General features: G+C 39.2%; 1 protein-coding gene across 2 annotated transcripts in view; it reads left to right on the top strand.

Annotated features, from left to right (window-relative positions):
- The window catches only part of KHDRBS2 (KH RNA binding domain containing, signal transduction associated 2), a 1,412,749-nt gene that overhangs the window by 631,869 nt on the left and 760,489 nt on the right, over positions 1–20,391 (top strand). For both annotated transcript variants that reach the window (XM_029595673.1, XM_029595674.1), the window contains exon 4: positions 552–698. In XM_029595673.1, the coding sequence (XP_029451533.1) occupies positions 552–698 (147 nt within the window). The remainder of the gene's footprint in view (positions 1–551; positions 699–20,391) is intronic.

Here is a 20,391-nt window from a genome sequence, read left to right on the forward strand (position 1 = left end):
AAATCCTTCTAGCACATACTTATCACCCATGTCTTCTACTTTTGTTTTTGTACTTCATACATTTTCGTTGTCATATTGTCCATTCATATTTTGCTGTTTTTCATGTTTTAGATTGACTTACTGTTATATATACTGTGCTGTTTTGTTTTTGTTTGTATGTCATATTATTTTTTGTGTGTACCTCACCTTGTTGCAATTTTTAATTTGGAAAAGTGGATACTAAATTCCAATTGAAGTTACATTAAATTGTGCCTTCTACATTGTGAATTGTAAAACAATGCTGAAACAACGGCTGTCATATGTTTACCATTGTTTTAAAAAATATATTTGCATGATGTACATAAATATGGTTGTGTGTAGGAAATAATTTTATTAAGTGTGTGCTGGTGGGTGACTAGATGCCAATTTTATGCACACAAATCCTGTGCAAGAATTTTTGTCTCAACTTTCTATTTTACAAAAGGTTTCCACTTATAGAAAATTATATCATCTGATCATGTTCTCTGTAAATGTTAAATCAATGATAAACTCAGTAGGTCTTTCTTTCACAGGAGGAAGAGCTAAGGAAGAGTGGAGAAGCCAAATATGCACACTTGAGTGATGAGCTTCATGTATTAATTGAAGTATTTGCTCCACCTGGGGAGGCTTATTCACGTATGAGCCATGCCTTGGAAGAGATTAAGAAGTTCCTTGTTCCAGTAAGTGACTTTGGCATTCTGTATAATTGCTTCAATAGTAAAGGTACTGACATTGAATATAGCTATTGCTTTAACATCTAGCCTACATGAAGGAATAAACTTAATTATGGTAGTATAAATTAATCTTATTGTGCACTATAGGTGTCAGGGGTATGATATATAATTCTACTGAAGAATTTCCAGTGCAAACTGAAGTTTACAGTTCACATATTTCGAAAAAATATGTACATGGATGACATCCAACTCCAGTTAGAAGCGGGCTAGCATAAGAGGTGGGGAGATCAAATAGCTACCTGGGAAAATTTTCATTTGGCTTCAAAATAACTGATTAAAAGTGAACCCAATAAAATCCTATATGCTTTGAGTGAGGAACCCCCCTGAGTGAACGTGAGCAAATGTGTTGATGGCTGGTACTGGATGGAGATTACTTATAGACAAAGGAATATTTATAATTTTTAGTGGTACTAGTGTAGTTGATAAAAATATTGATCATGAAAGCATATATTTACATGGTTGCTAAGATCTTTTTTTCTTTTTTGACAACTTGTTAATTGAAACTGGTTTGGGGACCAGTAATCTTACAGCTTGGATTAATTCTTGTTCGTAAATGAATAAGATTCAAATCTGTACTGGCAAGTTTACCTCAGAATTTGTTATAAAAGTACAGAATGTTCAAAATTGGGTGGTACAACCTTTTTTGTTTGCGCCTTTATGATCACATATCACCGTTTTTGCAATCTCTTTATTCATCGCCAGCTGAATCTCATAATAAATGTAAACTTTTCTCAATAACTTTCAAGACTGGAATGGGAAAGCACTGCTGTACTTGAGTAAATGTTTGCAACATTATGAACTGAGTAAAGTGCATGTGACTGTTGGGATTTTATTCTACATTTCTGCACTAGTTGAGGTTAAGCAGAGGACAAATGAAGGGGCTTTCTGATAATGTATCCTTGCTTTGAAACTCACTACCAAGAACTCTGATAAAAGTGAAAGACTATTATTTTTTTTAGGAAATTAGTTCAGTTTTCATTTTGGCTTTTATGTTGTTATTTAATCTGACTTTACAAAAATTGTAGAAAAAGATATTAATGCCTATGATATTTTATTGTTAAGGGATTTATTAATTTTAGTTAACCTTTGGTGTTCTGAGATTTTATTATGTACTGTTTTTTGTTATTATGTCTTATCTTTTACCTGTTTAATACTAGTGTGATGTTATGCTGAATATGTAAATTTCTGCATTGTAAACGGCCTTGAGCAATCTGGTAAGCCAACATATAAATGTAAGCTAATAATTAAATACATGTTATTTACATTCTTTGTTATTTTTATATTTACTCTGTGCAACTTTAGGATAAGTTTAACAAATAGATACAGAAGTATTTCAAATTGTTGGCTGCTAATTTAAAACTAATAAAATGACTGATACATTTGTTATATGTTAATTTTAAATCTGTCTTCATATTTTGTGACAGGTTGGTTACAGTATAACAGTTTAACACTGTCAAAATGCATTGTTCTCTACAGAAGTTATTGTGACTCCATCTAATATGGTATACTCTCTCAAATACTGGGCAATATATGAATTAGCTCTCACACATTTGGACAGTAGTAGTATTTATTCCTATGAATTATGCCTACTTATTCCTATTGAATTATGTCTGCCTACATCAATTAGTACTTGAAGATTATCATATACTGGCACTTGGACTGCATAAGAACTTATTATGTCTTTAGTCCTTTCCTTTGTGCCTACAGAATTATAATCATTAGGTCCTTGAACATAGTAAGGGATCGAGTAGGAGATAATTTAGCACAGGATTCCTATCCATCCATAGTTACATCTAGGGGTAAATTAAAATCTCCCCCAATATAAGAGGAAGATCTGCTATGGATAATTCTACTTTTGCAAATTCCTCAAAAAATTCTGGTCATGCAAGCAAATGTTGATGCATACACATTAAGGATAGCGAGTCAAGTTAAGCCCAGCTCCACAATAACTCATACCCACCTTCCTCGGAGATCTGATTCCTGATTGATTATCTTAACATTGGAGGACTTACTAGATAACACAACTACTCATTTTTCTTATTTGTAGCAGGAAAAAACAACATTCTCGTACCCACTCATTGGATAGTTTTAAAGATTCATGATGAGATAAATTAGTTTCATGTAGCAGCTTAAATATTGGATCTCACCCTCTTCAAAAATGTCAAAACTTTCTTCTGTCTAATTGGATGGTTGAACCCATTTACATTCAAAGAGACAATCTTCAAATTGTTAGCCGTGAGCAGAAAATCACAAAAAAAAAAAAAAAAAAAAAGAGGCCCTGAAATATTTTCCACAATCGCATACCATTGAGGAAATTAGAAAGAGCCAAAAATCATAAAATGGATTAAGTAACTCTTACTGTACCAAGGGAGAAACAAGAGGAAGAGAATTCTAAGCACAAAGATTAACAGGAAGCATAACAGTAGCCAACATAAGGCTACAAAAAATTGCAGCAAAATGGTGCAATGGGGGATGGAAAAAGACAGCTCACATCCACAAGCTAAAGCTATGAAAAAATGAATTTTAAGAGCCCTAAGGACTAAAGTTACCAGGAGACGAGTAAACCTCCTTCAGTAATAGAGTCTAGTCCAAAATAAGTCAGCAAAAAGAAAATATCTCAAATAAATTAAATCCAAGTCCAAGTACTACAACTTTCGAGCAGTCATCCAAATCAGGTACTGAACCAGTAAGTAGTACTCAACTCCAGGACGCAGCAAATAAATCATATATATAATGCTGGCATATCCCACTCCAATAATAGAAGGGAGTGGGCAAAAGCACTTTTAACAGAAAAAGGAAAAGATAAAAGGGTCCCAGATATAGCAAAGCAAACTCAAATAATCTTCCACACCACAGACTGAGCGAAATTAATTGTATAATCAGTAGATCAATCCCAGAAAGCAAATGTTATAGACATCATCAAACATCCATACCAGTAAACAAATGTTCAGCCAAATTCTAGCGCAATTCGGCAGGGTCAGTAAAATTTTGTGTAGCGGTGTTGTATGTCACCCTCATTCTTACAGGACAAAAGATATCAAATTGAGCTCCCATCGCTTGCAGTTGCAGTAGCATCACCAGAAATTGTTTCCAGCAAGCAGTTGTAGATTTAGGGGGTTATTTTCCAAAGCGATCGCACGTGAAAAGGGAATTTTCGCGTGCGATCACTAAATGGGGGCAGTGATCGCTGCTGGCTTTCGCAGGCCCGCCCCCTGCTTCGCTCCCCCATCCCCCATGAGTGCGCAATTCAGGGAGCCCTGCGACATAGGAAAATCTAGCCCTTAGGCCTAGATTTTCTAAGACACCGCAGTGTCGTGAATCGCGCTGTAAATGGAGAGGGGGGTGAAGTGAGGGGGCGGGTCTGTGAAAGCCAGCAGCGATCGTACCTCTGCGGTGTGATCGCTGCCGGCTTTTGCACCCAATAGTTCCATCATAAAAGGTGGCGCTATTGGGCGTGAAATGGGCAGCGAAAAGGGTTCTTACCAATTCGCTGTCCGCGATGTCCTCGCGGCATCCGCCCTGGTGCTGCCCCGACTCCTCCTGTTCTGGTCTTGATGCCGCTCCTTTTCGCGTGCGATCGCTTTAAAAAATGGCCCCCTTAGTGAGGTCAGTAATTACAAGCAGTCTGTGACTTTGCCATGTTAATGGTGACTTAGGGCTAGATTTTCCTATGTCGCAGGGCTCCCTGAATCACGCGCTAATGGGGGGCGAAGCTGGGGGCGGGCCTGCGAAAGCCGGCAGCTATTGGGCAAGAAATAGACAGCGAAAAGGGTTCTTACCTTTTCGATGTCCGCCCTGACTCCTCCTGTTCCGGTCATGATGCCTCCCCCATTTAGTGATTGCACATGAAAAGTCCCTTTTTGCATGCATTCGCTTTGGAAAATAGCCCCCTTAGACCTAGATTTTCTAAGACACCGTGGCGTCATGAATCGCGCGGTACAAGGGGCGGGGAGGCAAAGCAGGGAGTGGGCCTGCAAAAGCCGGCAGCGATTGCACCTCTGCGGTGCGATCGTTGCCGGCTTTCGCACCCAATAGCACCATCATAAAAGGTGGTGCTATTGGGTGCGAAATGGGCAGCGAAAAGGGTTCTTACCTTTTCGCTGTTCGCGATGTCCTCACGGCATCCGCTCCAGTTCCGTCGTGACTCCTCCTGTTCCGGTCTTGACGCCACCCCTTATTAGTGATTGTATGCGAAAAGGGACTTTTTGCATGCGATCGCTTTGAAAAATGACCCCCTCAGTCTTGGTGCTATATAGCCTATTGGTAACAGTGCCTTGTTGTTATTCTTAAGCATATCCTTTAAGGTTATATGTCTGTCCATTATAGGTGCCAAAAGCTCCAGGGCCACTTTAGTGGTCACCATTTTAGGAAATGGTGGACCAGGTTTTGAAAGTTTTGTGCCACTAGCATCCATAAAAATGGTGTTGATCTTATGTTATTTGAAACTCGACATGTTAAAAAATGATGAAGGCAAAATTCCAGATATTGATCCAAGAAAAAGTTGAATTTGGGGCTGTAATCTAGATCTTGAAGATGGAGCTGGGTTTCTATGCGGCCATCTGGGTCGGCACCTTAGCCATGCTCTCAATGCAATTGTTTTAAACAAGGTGTGACATGATCACATTTCCTAGCTTTACATAACTTTTTGCTGTGGTGTTTTAGACCATTTGAAGTCTATTAAGGGTCAAAACTGACAAACCCTGTAATAATATATTACAGTATTCTAATCTATTAAGAATCAACAATTGAACAATGGTTTTAAGATTGGCCTTATACTAAAAAGGCTGTAACTGTTATGATTCCTCCTGTAGCTGCGCCACAGGAGGCATCTCACCTTCTTCTGGAGGCTGCTCCAAGCCAGGGCCTCACCTGAGCAATTGTCCGGATCCGGCTCCATGGCCTGGGAGGCCTTCGGTGTTTGGGGCCTACTCGAGGCCTGTTCCACTGCAGCTTGGATGCTCTGGTGTGGACCACGCCCTTCTCCTAAGGGATGGGCCCGCGGCTCCTCTCCACTCTTATAGAGCCAGTGAGGGGCAGACCATCTGGACTCTTCCCAGGGAGTTGCCTGCTTCTGGGCTATAAAAGCCTTGCTCCAGGACTCATGCCTTGCCTTGCATTGGCGTTACACCTCCCTGGATGTCTCCACTTCCAGCGCTCCATCAGGCCTCTGTATTTTCTTCAGCTTGGTGTCCGTGTCTTGCACACCCTGATGTTTCATGATGTCCCTTGGTGTTTGTTCCTGACCCTGATGTTTTAACTTGCTTCTGACTGCCGGTGTGCAGTGACCTGTTTTAGTCTGCCGGAGTGCAGTGATCTGCTTCAGACTGCCGGTGTGCAGTACTTCGCTTTCGACTGCTGGTGTGCAGTACATTACCCTGGACTGCTTTGTGCAGAATATTGCCTTTCCTGCGCTGATTCCGCTCCCGCGGATGTGGGACAGGGTGGTCCGTGACCAGACCAGTCATACTGGCTGTGTAGGGTGCCCTGAGGAACCATCCTGCTTGTTCTACAGTCTAAGTCTACAGTATCTTGCTTTAGAGTCTACGTCTACAGTCTGTGTTCCCGAGTCTTCGTCATCTGTTCCTGATCCTTCTTCTGACCACACCCTGAGTCCGGCCTGCTGCCTCTTGCCATCCCAGTGGCATGTCCAAAAGGGCCGGGAACGGTCGGAGGACTGTTTATCACCAACACTCCACATGTTGGTTCCAGAGGCATGCAGGTCCGGCTGGGGGTCGGGCCCACGCTACACCTACCCTTGGCATGGGGTCGTGCCAGGGGCCCAAAGGCACACTCCCTCTAGGGGAACCGCTCTCCCAGCGCTCCCCAGGTAACAGTAACCACTGCACATAGAGCAAATAATTAAAGGATGAGAATACCAACCCAGATATCTAAGCTGAAAAAGACAGTTCAGAATCTAAATTAATATCCAAGATCTTTACTATGTCTTTAAGAGGAATTCCTACATCTAACATAAATGGAACTATTTTGTACATTACATCTACTAATCTGTAGTATCTATGACTTCTGAGGATTAACTTTTAATCTTTGATCTTGAAGCCATCCTGCAATATAATATAAACATTGATTAAAAATCTTCAGATCATCTTGCTACTTCATTGAACATACACAATTATTTGTAAATCACTTGCTTAAAAATAGCAACTAAAACCTAGTCCCTGAACACCTGATGCCAAAGAAACCATAAATGGATTAAAAAGCAAAGGGGCTAGCACAGAACTCTGAAGGAATCCACAGGTTAAAATGTTAACATCAGAAACCGCTTCATTCCACTATATCTGAAATGTCCAATTAGAGAAATACGACTTAAACCAATTAATTGGTATACCTCTTAGACCATTATCATGCAAGTTCTGCAAAAGGATTCAAAAGTGGCAGTCATATCAATCAACATCAACAATGCATCTCTACTCTCATCAGTTTTAGTCTCAGTTTTGTTCTTTAAGGCTATTTATATAGTCTCTGTATTGTTTCTGAAATCTTCCTGTTTGAGGTCAAAAGTATTCATGTTTTCTCAATATTTAGAGATCCAAGTAACAACAATTTTTTCAACTGCCTTCATAATAAATGATAAATTTGAGATAGGGCAAAAATTAAAGACAACTGTCAGATTAATAATAGGTTTCTTTAAAGTGGGTGAATCTTAGAATGTTTTAGTTCTTCTGCCACATAGCCTTGCGACAGACTAGAATTATCAATCCCAGCTAATAGTCCTGCAGTCCCACTTCCGATTTTTTTTACCACACTTGTTGGCATGGAGTTGAAGTGGAAACTCACATAGTGAACACAATCTTCTCTATTTCAATTCTTTAAATACTCAAAACTTGCTCATGGAAAAGCCAGTAGGCTGTGAATTAAAACCTCAGCTACATCAAGAACATCTGAGCTACCCTCTGAAACTGTAGAAATAGGGCCATATTCTTCTTGCATTGTGGAGATTTTATCCATGGAAAAGGCAGTAAAGTGCTTTCTTCTCTAATCTAGCAGCAACAAAATCTCTAGGTTTGTCCACAAACTGACTAGTTGAAATAAATGGTTAGGATGATTTTCTGCTTGTTGCAGTTACCTAGCCAGAAAATCCATTTTAGCATCCCTAATTTCAATGCGTTCAAATTTTAACAGCCTTCTAAGAAGATAACTTATTTTCTACATCATTGTTTCTCTACCACTTTCTTTCACAGTCTCTAATTTGTCTACATAAAACCCTTAAACCTGCATGAAACCATGATGCTCTCAGCACTGTCTTATCAAATGAGGATTTTAAAGTAGAATTCCAACAAATAATTTTGGACTCTAAAGAATATTCCTGACAATCCTCAGGAAAATGTTGCTGCAATATATCTTCATGAAGTATCCCTGTATCAATGTTCCTAACAATGGCGAACACACATTAAGTTAGATTATTGGGTAATACATCAAATTTACCCTTAATAACAAAAGTCACCAAAGCATGATCAGATCATGAAAATTGAGAAACTTGAATGGATTTTTCAAAATCCTAATTGAACCTGATGTAAACATCAGATCTCATATATGACTTGCTTGAGTATTTGACCAATAACCCATTGCTAAATCCTAAATCCAAGATATGGTTTCACGTTATTATATCTATATCTTTAATTAAAACGGTATTCTAGTGTGGGAGCACTGGTAACCTAACACAGGTCATGATGCTCTCATACTAGAACTAAAGGGCTGAAAGATCCACATTGTTAATATCTTTCTTTAATGAAATTGATCAAGGAGTATCATGAAAGCATATTTTAAGAAGATTAAGGAAACTTATATGGGATCCTGGATAAGAATTTTCCCAGATTTCACAAAAATAACTCAAACTAAATGGAAAAACTTTCTTGCTTTGAAACCAGAAGTAACAGCCATGGGAGCCTCTTATATATTGTGGCTCCCGTGTAAATGTGTTGTGAAGTATGAAAACAATAGTTATATATTTACCATTCAGAGCAACTGCGGACAGATGCTGAATGAATGGGGGGTGGGGGGCAGCACAGTAATTGTTCGCCCTGGGCAGCCAAAAAAGCTAGCACTGGTCCTGCTAAACAGTACCAATCCATTCATTTTTCCAGCCCATCTGTATGACTCTTCATTAGCATTTTAGCTGCCAGACTGAGAATCTAGACCAGTTTTCAAACTTCACTAGACCTCTTATATTTTCTGCTCCCTCCTCATGTTAGTCCACTTGAATATGTACAAGAGGCATTTGAGTGCTCTCTTTCTCCTCCTTTTTTTGTTGTTTAACATGTCACTAGGAATTTTAACTGTATATTTGTTTTATCTTGACAGTTTTTGTATGTTTTTATTATTGTTTGATTTTATGGTATATATATTTTTAGCATTTATGATTGCCCTGCTTGTTATCTGTACTGGACAATTTTTCAGAATATACAAATTGTCATATATAAAAATAAAGTAAGGGTCAACAAAACATGATGTGGTAGGTGATATCTTCTTTGAATTCATGTGTGACAAACGTTCAAGTTATTTGCTCCCTTCATTAATTAAGTCAGTGAGAGACAGTGCCGAATTTACATAGAACAGAGTAAGCTAGGTTAGAAGTTATAGGCCAGGAAGTTATAGGTTACCTTACAATTGGACCACTGTTGAAGGAAGCATATCTCTTGAAAGCTAGACCACACTTGTATGAGTTAGTCCAATAAAAAAGTATTATCAACAACCTGTTTGCTGATCGTTATTTCTTCATTTTGCATTATTCATCTGGCGGATAGGCCTCACACAAGTTGCAACCACGAGTATCATAAGAAAAATTTAAGAATGCAAACAGTTCAAACTGTGAGAATTCACTTAAACCACAAAGACTATTTTGTAACATATTGCAATATCTAATTTAAAAGCAATTATTAGTTGTCTCTACTCAAATATGATACAATGTTTTGTTATTCAGATAACTCTGCTAGAACAATGCACACTTGAAGTTGTGTATCTTGCTAGCGGATTGCTTCATTCTTTTATTATAGTATCATTTCACATTTTTCATGACATGGCATTTTGCCAGCCTAGTTTGAGACTTATTAATGTTAAAAAGGAAGTGCTATAAAATGCAAACATAATTTTGTGTTTTGATATTGATCAGACTTTTGTCTAAATGTGTTTCAGTACTGTGCAGTGTGTCTGAGAAAAAGTAGGGCCATCACATAAGATAGAAATGATCAGTCATTTTAAGGCATTGGCTTTTCATGTTTTTTAGGACAGCTCGTTATATTTTGTAGCAAACCTTTTACTGTCATTTGTGAAATGGAAAAGTGGCAGCATTTGAAACACATAATTTAAAACTGTTCAACATACTTGTCATTGAACATCAGCTTCCAAACAACAGGCCCAGTGTAATCAAAAACTGTTTTAATGTTAATTTAATCTTAATTATTGTTTTTCTTCAGTTTGGTGCCACTTAAAAACTCCTAGTCTCACTGTTAATGCAACAACAGCTACTGAATGTTTTTTTGTTTTTTTTTAATTCACAATCTTTATTCCAAATCTTCAGGCCGATACAGTACAGTGCGCTCCAGTGGAGCGCACTGTTAACCCGCGTTTGGACGTGCGTTTTCGATGCGCTTGCTTTACCCCTTATTCAGAAAGGGGTAAATAGCGCATCGAAAATGTGTGTCCAAACCCCCCCCCCACCCCGAAACTAACAGTGCCCGCAACATGCAAATGCATGTTGGTGGCCCTATAGTTATTCCTGCATGATTCACTAAGTAAAATGTGCAGCCAAGCTGCACATTTTACTTTCAGAAATTAGCGCCTACCCAAAGGTAGGTGTTAATTCTGCCGGCACCGGGAAAGTATATAGAAAAGCGGCTCAATTTTGCCGGCGTCTGGTTTCGAACCCGTGGCAGTCAGCGAGTTTGAGAACTGATGCCGGTAAAATTGAGCATCGGCTCTCAAACTCACTGACAGCTGCCGCTCCTGTCCAAAAAAGAGGCGCTAGGGATGTGCTAGTGTCCATAGCACCTCTTTTTGCTGCGGCCCCTCATCTAAATACTGAATCGCGCACACAGGAGAGTGGCCTGTGCGTGTGCCGGGAGAGTAGGCACTCACCCGCTCTCCTGCGACTTTTACTGAATCGGCCCTGCTTGTATTTAAACCAGCTCCAGAGGGGTAGGGTCAGGACCCAAAGTCAGGAAGTATTTTTTTCACAGAAAAGTTGGTGGATGTATGGAATCCCTCTTGGAAGAGGCGGTAGTGAGGATAAAGATGGTAAAGGAATACTTAAGGCATGGAATTAGCAAAGAGCATCCCAATAGCTAAAGGATGGAAGTGGAAGACAAAAAGTTAACGTGTACCTGGAGTAGCCTGTGCAGAACAGCAATTACCCTTAGAATAAAATAATACTACTAAAAAAAATAGCTTGCTAGGCAGACTGGATGGACCACTTGGATAATTTTCTGCTGACATCTACTGTATAATAGCCAATCGTATCCTCTAAATGGAAGCAGTGTAACAAAGAAATATAGATGATGGCAACAGAAAAAGGACCACCAGTTTAAAACGTTGTTTTTTTCTTTTTGTTTTGTTTCTTACATATCAGGTGTAATGAAAGCCAATTATTAGGGATAGGGAAATACCAATATTACCTGAATGTAATCTACGCTGAATTGTGTGAAAGGTAGATTATATATCTAATAAATAAATGAAAATAAATACAAATAAAATTAAAAACAAGTTCTGAAGGTAAAGAAAAAGAAAAAAAGTGTACCTGTAGTAATTTACTAGATCTGGGTTGATTCAACCCAGTTTGAGCCTGGAAATGAAGCTATGTTTAAAAAAAAAGCAATTTATTGAAATTGGTGAACAAAAAATAATTGATATGGAAGCTACAGCTGAGGCTTCCTTGGTGGCTAAATTAGTGCTAATAGGGTATAATGAGTGATTAATGAATCATTCCAGACCTACTCTGCCTCTCCGCAGTGGAATGCATTAGCCGGACTACCCTTTTTTAAGTCTAGAAAGTCACTCAGGTGGTTTTTTGGTCTTCTATAGGAAAAAGGTGAAGAGTCCACTTTAAGCATGCATGGGATGTGACATCAGTATGAACTAAGAACAAGAAGCCAAAAATGACTGCCACACTTTAGTCTTTATACTGCCTACTTTATTTGCTAAAACACATTCATCCTAGCTATAGATGAATTAATGAAGAAAACCACAGCACTAAACAATTCTATGTTATTTTCTAGCACTGTATTACAAATGCTGCTAATTAAAATATAGGATTTGTGCTGCTTGAATTTTCAGAACGTTCCTGCTGCAGTCTTAAAATATAAGGTAATTATACATTATCATCAGAATCATTGCTGCTGTTAAAACTCTTTTCAATATCAGTTTCAGTCTTCTATAGTATTCTTTGCTGATCTTTTACCAGTGATTTGTGTTTAATTGTTGTACTACCTCCACGCTTAGATATTTATATTTACGTTCCTGCTCAAGTTCCTTTATTATGTAGTCTTCAGTCAGAGATTTTCAGTTTCGCTTAGATTTCCTCTAAGGATGGTTGCGTTTGTACACTTGTCCATGCCAAATGTCATCTTGATGATATCTGAGAAGCTCTTCACTACTTGTTGTATGGCTAAATAGGTATAAGAAGAGCTGTAAAGTACCAAGTCATTTACAAATGGTAGTTGAGAGTTATCTGTGGGTCATTAGTATCTCTAGGATTAAAGCTAAATCTATAGGCCAAGGAATTAATGAGAGTACTCAGCAGATTTAATGCCAGCCAAAAAAAAAAAGTGGGTAACAGGGAATATTCCTGAAATATCCCTTGCTGAAGGAATGATGAATTGTCCATCTTCATAATTCAGGTGGAGTATCATCTGTCACATATTCATGGCCAAATTAGATGTACTTGATCAATTAGGTCACTGTATATTTCAAGGCAATTTATTATCCAATAGGGTGGGATGCTATGAACATCTTTATTATAGACAATTCACATTAAACTGAGGTTTCAACTTTTCTTACAGCTCGCCGTAATGGCTTTATTCAAAATCAAATGCCATTTGATTCCATATGTTTCTCTTTTATTGCCCTTCTGTTCTGCCACCATTATTTTGAGTTAGAGTGATCATAAATTCTATTTGCATATATTACAGTGAACAGTTTATAGATAGCAAGTAGGAAAGTTATTGGTTGGTATTTTGGGGGACATTATATGGATCTCCCTTTAAAATAAGAGGTGTTTATTATGGATGTATGTTGAAGAGACTCTGTTTTCCCCCTTTTTGCATATGGCCTGGTCTACCTTAACTCCTATGGAGAGTGAGAGCTCTGTGGGTGGGACCCTGTTGGAAGGGGAATAAGAATATAAGCCCAGCTGGGATTTCTGACCTAAACCCAAGATTTTCTAAGTACACTGCTAAAAAGGTAGGCAGTCTACTAATGATTGTGTTTAAAATTTTATAATGAAAGTTAAGTTGCAAGTAGAAAAGCTGGAGTCAGTGTGTTTACTGACTCCAGAGAGTGGCGTTTTGCTCAGCCATCCTCACTGGCGATCTGATCAGTTGATTTTTACAGTTTTGCTATACCCTTGGTAAAGAGATGTTAACTGTCTGAGCCAAAAGCTGGGAACTCCATCCGGGCCCATGGCTTCTTCAATTTGCAGCTCTTTTTTACCCTGGTTTCTAGGTCTCTTGTTGATGCTTAAATCCAGTTTAGATGTTACCGTTTTCATGGTTTCTTGCATGTTGGATAGCCATTCTGCTGTTCTATTTAGTTCTATGGGATCCTCATTTAATTTCTCCAGAAATTTTTGTTTCATTATTGGTTGGTAATGTTTTAACAGGAAGCTGCAAAATTTAAAATTCCAATGCATTTCTGCTCCAAATGTATGCATGTTTGCTTCAGTACATTCAAATATTTCCAATGCAAGAAAATACGTACTTTATCATTTTATAAAATATGAGCATATATCTCAAGTGTATAAAAAATATATGTATCATAACTCTGGTTTATAAATGGAGGTAGGTATTTCATAATGTATGAATGCATACTGTTTTGAAAATAACTACTGACATACTTGAAATCACCAGTTTTGCTGATACCTCTGCCAGTTCACCAAGTCCATCTCCTGTTCACTTAGACTCTCTAGCACCTCACTACAAGTTCACCCAGAACTCCCACCAAAACTGAATGACAAGTGAGAAGTCTGAAATCACATGCACAAGTAAAAAATTTGAACAAGTAAGTTTGATATTGTATATTCATTAGAGATGTGCATTCTGTTTTGCCGAATTAGATAATTCAACAAAATTGTCTAATTCAGCGTGTTTTCGGAGGACCCGAAAAACAATCTGTTTTTCTCTAAATTCGGAAAAAACGATGGTCCCCGGAAAAAAAAGGCCCGAACCGCAGGAAAACGAAAATTCCTGCGGTGGGCCAAAAACGAAGCATGACACAAAAAATAAAAAAACAATGCACATCTCTAATATTCATATATCTCTTACAAAATAGCAACTACACATGTATACTTCTGACTCTTGCCCCAGATCACCCCTAGACTAACCCAGAGGCTCCTTTTTCCACTGGTAAAATGTATGTACAAAATGGAAAATACGCACAAAATCTTAAAATTTATAAAATAATATATATACATGTATATGCTGTGTTTACGCATGAAACCCCTTTTAAAATTTACTCCGTAGCATATAGCACAATATATGAATTTAGGATCATTTTCTGATAGTGCAAGTGTCTCAAAAGCTTGCTCTTTTGAGACACTTGTCTACCAGTCACCCCTCTGAGGGCATTGATTGTATGTTTTCTCTCTGTAGTTTTTTCCAAGAAGGAGTTGTTATCTTTATTCTTTTCTACTAAACCTGTGTCCTTGTTTGTAAGACTCTCAGTAATAATTTTTGTCACACAATATTTTATCTGATTTATTTCTGTGGTATTGATAGATGGCTCCTTTATGCAGGTTATGGCATTCTTAATCTTTCTTATCATGTGTTTTACTCAGGGTGTGAGGTTTAACTTAGGTAGTCTTCCTTCTTCTTGACTCCAGTATATATATCTATCTTCACATAAGCCTGGAGCTCCACTGCCAAATCCTCAATCTCCTAGTCTGCCTGATTTTTTTCTTCACTTTACTTCTTGGCCTGTCTTATACTACTCTTGTTCTCCTGTGTTGCATTCTTATTTTTCACTGGTATTTCACCTTTTCCTCTTTAAATTCAACACCTTACTTCTAGTGTTCCTTAGCTGTTCCAGCAATTCTCTTCTGGTACTTCTGTTTTGTTTCTAGCACCTGCTCTTCTGAAACTCATCTCAAGCTCTCCATTCCTCTTGCTATTTTTCATTCTGCATCATCTCTCAGTGTTTCTAAGATATCATCACTTATGTCCTTTTTATGATTTGTCCAATTAAAGATTTTATTTTGTCATCAGTTGCCTTTTGCAGCTTCTCTTGTGATATGTTTCTTCTGTATTTTTTGGTGGGCTCTATTTGTATACTCTCCAGATTTAAATACAGGGTTTTAGATAAAAATAACAGTACATTATCTACTTTTATCTTTAGGGTCCACCTGGACTGACTTCTCTTTCATTTTTTAAACAGCATCTTGGTCTGTCTCCTGCTGCAGTGGGTATATCAACAGATTTCCCATGCCCTATAACTACATCAGGAGTCTTCTCCTGGATGGTCTACTATCGCTATCATAATCATTAGCCCTAGTGCTAAGATAAAGGTGGAACACTTTTTTATACTGGATATTTGTTCAGATAAATATTTGTTTTCCCTTCCTTTCATACTTCGGTAGAGATTTGGTCTAGTTGTTATACTATGATGGACCCTTGGTCTTACCCAGTATGGCATGTTCTTATTTTTTATATTCTTATGTTACTGTAAAATGCGGCAAGAGAAATTTATGCTATTTAATTATTCTGTCTCTCTCATTGCATATACTCTGAAATAACTTTTGGAGTCATAGACTGGCACCATGAAATCTTGAATATTGGATGACTGAATAAGAAAACACATCTATACCCATCAGATAATTTATAAGAACTAGTGTATGCCGAGACTGTACATTTCAAGAGCTGATTGTGGCATGGGACTTATAGAAATATATTACACTTATAGAGCTACCATCATAGGCTTCTTGGCATATATAACAGCATCAACAGATCTAAATACTGAAAAAAGTGCTGAAGTAGAAAAGTAAATGGCCGGAATCAGTCTCCATTATTAAACTTGGACACGTGTTCTGACAAACAAAAGGAATGAATGAGAATTCATAGCACACTTGGGGAAAGAAACAAAACTTGAAAAACATGAGGAAAAACTCTTTAAAGAATCAGACCAGTAAACAAGGGAAAACTGATTAACAAAAGCACAAATACAGTGGTAAATTCAAGGAGATACTTCAGAAACCCCATATAGATCAAAACCTGACACAGGGATGGCTAAGAGCAGGTTAACTCAAACCTAATAATGAGAGATTGATAATTGTTGCAAAGGACAGTGGACTAGCGACTAGATGGTTTACAGCGAGCATAGAAAACAATGTTAAATGGACTAATGCTGGTTCTGTAAAAAAGAACACAAAATGATTACTCATCTCTTTGCTAGATTTGATGTCCTCAATTGCTCATGTCAGAAAGCCTGTTTACAGAAGGAACAACAAAGTGGTATGGCTCATCAACCAGAATCTCTGTAAAAACTATAAGATTGCTAGACTAGAAAAATAGTGGGATCACAACCTAGGCAATGTTAAGGAGAATGAGAAAGTTGAGATTCACCTGCGACATTCCTATTCAACCAATAAACTGATGCTAGAAAGTGAGATTTTGTGGTAAATGAGTAAAATGCAAGAACAACATTTTTTATGTAACGGTCAGGGCCAAGCGACTATTCTGTGGAATACATGGAGACAGAGACATGTTTAGGGATGCAATCAGAGACCCAGAAACTCTGGCATAAAGATACAGAAATAGTTCCAATTGTATTGGACACCACTTGCCTGATTAAAAAAAAACGTATTGGTGTACCTCGATAAACATATTACATCCTATGCATTCCAGAAGGAGGCTCTCCTTGGCACAATGAAAGTATTAAGAAGATCATTAGCAGCTAATTTGAGAGACTGAAATCATTCCCAATATATTCTGGTTTAGGAATGAGATTCATTTATGTCAAGGCATGCACAAAATAAACCTACTTGGAGAAAATGCCCTCAACAAAAATCTTGTTTATATAGATTTGTATTGCTGCAATATTTAAAAAATCTCCTTGGTGATTTATTATTAGGATGAGAAACAATTATATTGAATAGTATCTGTGAATCATACATTTACTCTTTCTTTGCTACATGTTGAAAACAAAGTCTGTAAAAAATAATTACTATAGTAATATCAAAAAAGCAACATAATCCTAGTGCCATGCTATCACAATTAAGGGTCTGGTTAATCAAGGTTTTCTTTTAATGGCATAGAATGGGGAAAAAAATACTTGGTGTATCAGCCCCAAGATGGCCAATCATTTAACTATTTGTGTACTTAAGAACTGACTTAACATTGTTAAGAACTTAACAATGAAAGCTTTCACAAAATTCATGAGTATGCAATTGAGTGTGCAATTCACTAAGGGCCAGATTTTTTAAAGGAGCGCACGCGGGATACATTTGTGCGTGCTACCTGGCGAGCACAAATGTACACCCGATTTTATAATATGCGTGCTCTAACCATGCGCATGTTATAAATCCAGGGTTAACGCGCACGCAAGGTGCACACTTGTGCACCTTGCGTGCGCCGAGTCCAAGGGGAGCCCCGATGGCTTTCCCCGTTCCCTCCAGGCTGCTCCGAAATCAGAGCGGCCTTGGAGGGAACTTTTTTTTGAGCCCCCCCCCCCTTTCCCTCCCTTCCCCTATCTAACCCACCCCCCGGCCCTACCTAAATACCCCCCTACCTTATTTGACACGCCTGCCTCTGGCAGGTATAACTTGCGCGTGCCGGCGCATCATCCCCCGGCACAGCCGTTATGCCAAAGAACTCAGGCCCGCCCCCGGACCACCTACGGATCGCCCCCTTTTTTGAAGCCCTGGGACATACGTGCATCCTGGGCTTGCGCGAGCCGCCGAGCCTATGCAAAAATAGGCTCGGCACGCACAGAGATAGGTTTTCGGGGATTTACGCCCGTATATTATGCACATAACCCTTTCAAAATCTACTCCTAAAGATTTAAGCCCAAATTTTAAAAAGCCCAATGCGTGAAAAAGCAGAGGATACGCAGGTGGCTGGGCCGTGCGCACGCTGAGCGCATTTTAAAAATGGCCCGGCCATGCGTGTATTCCCCAGTAAGTAAAAAAGTGCCAGGCTCCTTGAAAGGGGCGGGGTGGGGGCCAACCGGGACAAGCAGCCATTAGGCCTTGTCTCAGGGAAAGCGCGCACCGCCTAGCTGCCGGCGTGCGGAACTTACTTCGTCTATTCAGAAGAATTAAGTTTAAAAAATAAAAAAAGGTAGGAAAAGGGCTTTTAGGGTCAGGGTGGCGAGGGGAAAAGGGAGGCAGAGTAGAAATGGGGATAAGAATGTTCCCTCCCAGTCCGCTTCATAATTGGAATGGACTGGGAGGGAACTGGTATAGGCCCAATCGCATCATCGTGCACATTTATTTAAATCCCCCCTTGCACGCAAAAGATGCCACCCCGCTCACATAGGCATGGTGCAGGTTAGGTATATATGCACATGTATAATATCTCTTGCATCTATGGGTTTTAAAATTTACCCCCTTATGAGGGTGTCATCCCACGCTAAATTGACATCACAATCATGTAAAATAGAACATAGATGTTTATTTAAATTATGCAGATTAAGGTATAATGAACTCATTAACCGCCTGATTTTAAAAGGGTCGCGTACGTAAAAATGGGGTTATGCGTGTGGCCAGGCCTTGCGTGCCTTGCACATTTTTGGAAGGGCCCAGCCACACTGGCAATCCGTGCCCCCTCAAAAGGGGCATGCCGGGGGCCATGGTCTAGGCAGGGAGGGGCAGGGAGTGGGCCAGGACAGGACCAATAGCCACTGTACTGAGGAAGCATGCTCTGGCAGCTGGCCAGTGCATGGAGGTTACTTCAATTCGGAAGTTGAAGTAAGTAAGTATTAAAACAAAAAACCTAATTGTTAGGGGAGCATTAGGGGTTAGGGAGGAGAAGGGAATAGGTAGGAAGCTTAGGTGGGTGTAGGGAACTGGAGAAGGCCTACTCGCGTCACCGAGTGTTGGTTTAGAAAATTCCCCACACACACGCACACGAGTCCCAATGCGCGCATGTTATAAAATGTTCATGATATATATCAAAAGTCTCAATCAATTAACCAACGAGTCCAATATATAATAAATCTAAGTACGTTAGGCTATAAAATTTTTTCAATATATATGAATAGTACCGATTCTGAAATATATTCATAGGCAGGTGACTCTCATACCATCCCGCAAGCTCATTGGCATATCTGCTCTCAAGCCGCATCAGGGATCATCTTTAATCACTGTTCACAATTTTGCCCATGTATTTATATGTTAGTTTTTTGTTTTTGTTATTTTTTTCTTTTTAAATAAAAATTGTACTTCCCTTATGAAGCTCAATGTCCGCGGAGGGTGATGCCCTTCCAATTACTTTTTTAAATGCAGTCCAGAGTTCAGTTCGACGTGCACGTTTCGCGTCCTGTGCTGCTTCAGGAACCTGTCTGGCTGTATTCGCGTGTGCCAAATTTCCTTCGGTTACACTTCAATATTGCCTCGCGAACGTGAAATTCACTTCGTCGCAGTCTGGGAGAGATTCAAGGAGATACTTCAGAAACCCCATATAGATCAAAACCTGACACAGGTTCTAGGAGGCTGGTAGGACTTTCCTTCTGGAGAACATCATGGGGGCAAAACAGACAGTGAAGACACAAGCTGGCAGACAGGAGCTGGATATAGTAGGGCTGGAGACAAGGCTAGAATCAAAGGCTAGAATCAAAGGCAAACAAGAGCTGGATACAGACAGTACTGGAAGAACGTGACTGTGTCACGGACCAGGCTAGGACTGGAGACATGCAGAGACTGGATACCAGACTGGAAGTGGAAGCAAAGCAGGCTGACCTGGAGGCAAGGCAGGGTGGACTGGAATTGAGGCAGGCAGGGATACCTAGACAGGACAAGGACTGAACTGGACTGGTCAGAACTGAACAAGGACTGAACTGGGCAGGACAGGACCACACAGGACAAGAGAAGACTAGATAAGGACTGGACAAGGACAGGACTAGACAGTTAACAATAAACAAGAAGGCCCAAACAGGGCACAATGCAGGGCTAGGCTAACTTACATAACACAAAGTTCTATACTAAGAGTCTCCACTCAGAAAAAAGACTTAGGTGTCATCGTTGAAAATACAGTATGCAGCAGCAGCCAAGAAAGCAAATAGAATGCTTGGGATTATTAGGAAAGAAATGGAGAATAAAACAGAGAATATCATAATGCCTCTGTATCACTGAATGATGCAATCTCATCTTGAGTATTATGTGCAGTTCTGGTCACCACATCTCAAAAAGATTGAGCAGAATTTGAAAAGGTACAGAGAATGGTGACAAAATGATAAGGGGGTAGAACAATACCCTATGAAT

Source organism: Rhinatrema bivittatum, chromosome 3 (genome assembly GCF_901001135.1).
Source record: "Rhinatrema bivittatum chromosome 3, aRhiBiv1.1, whole genome shotgun sequence".
Lineage (NCBI taxonomy): Eukaryota > Metazoa > Chordata > Amphibia > Gymnophiona > Rhinatrematidae > Rhinatrema > Rhinatrema bivittatum.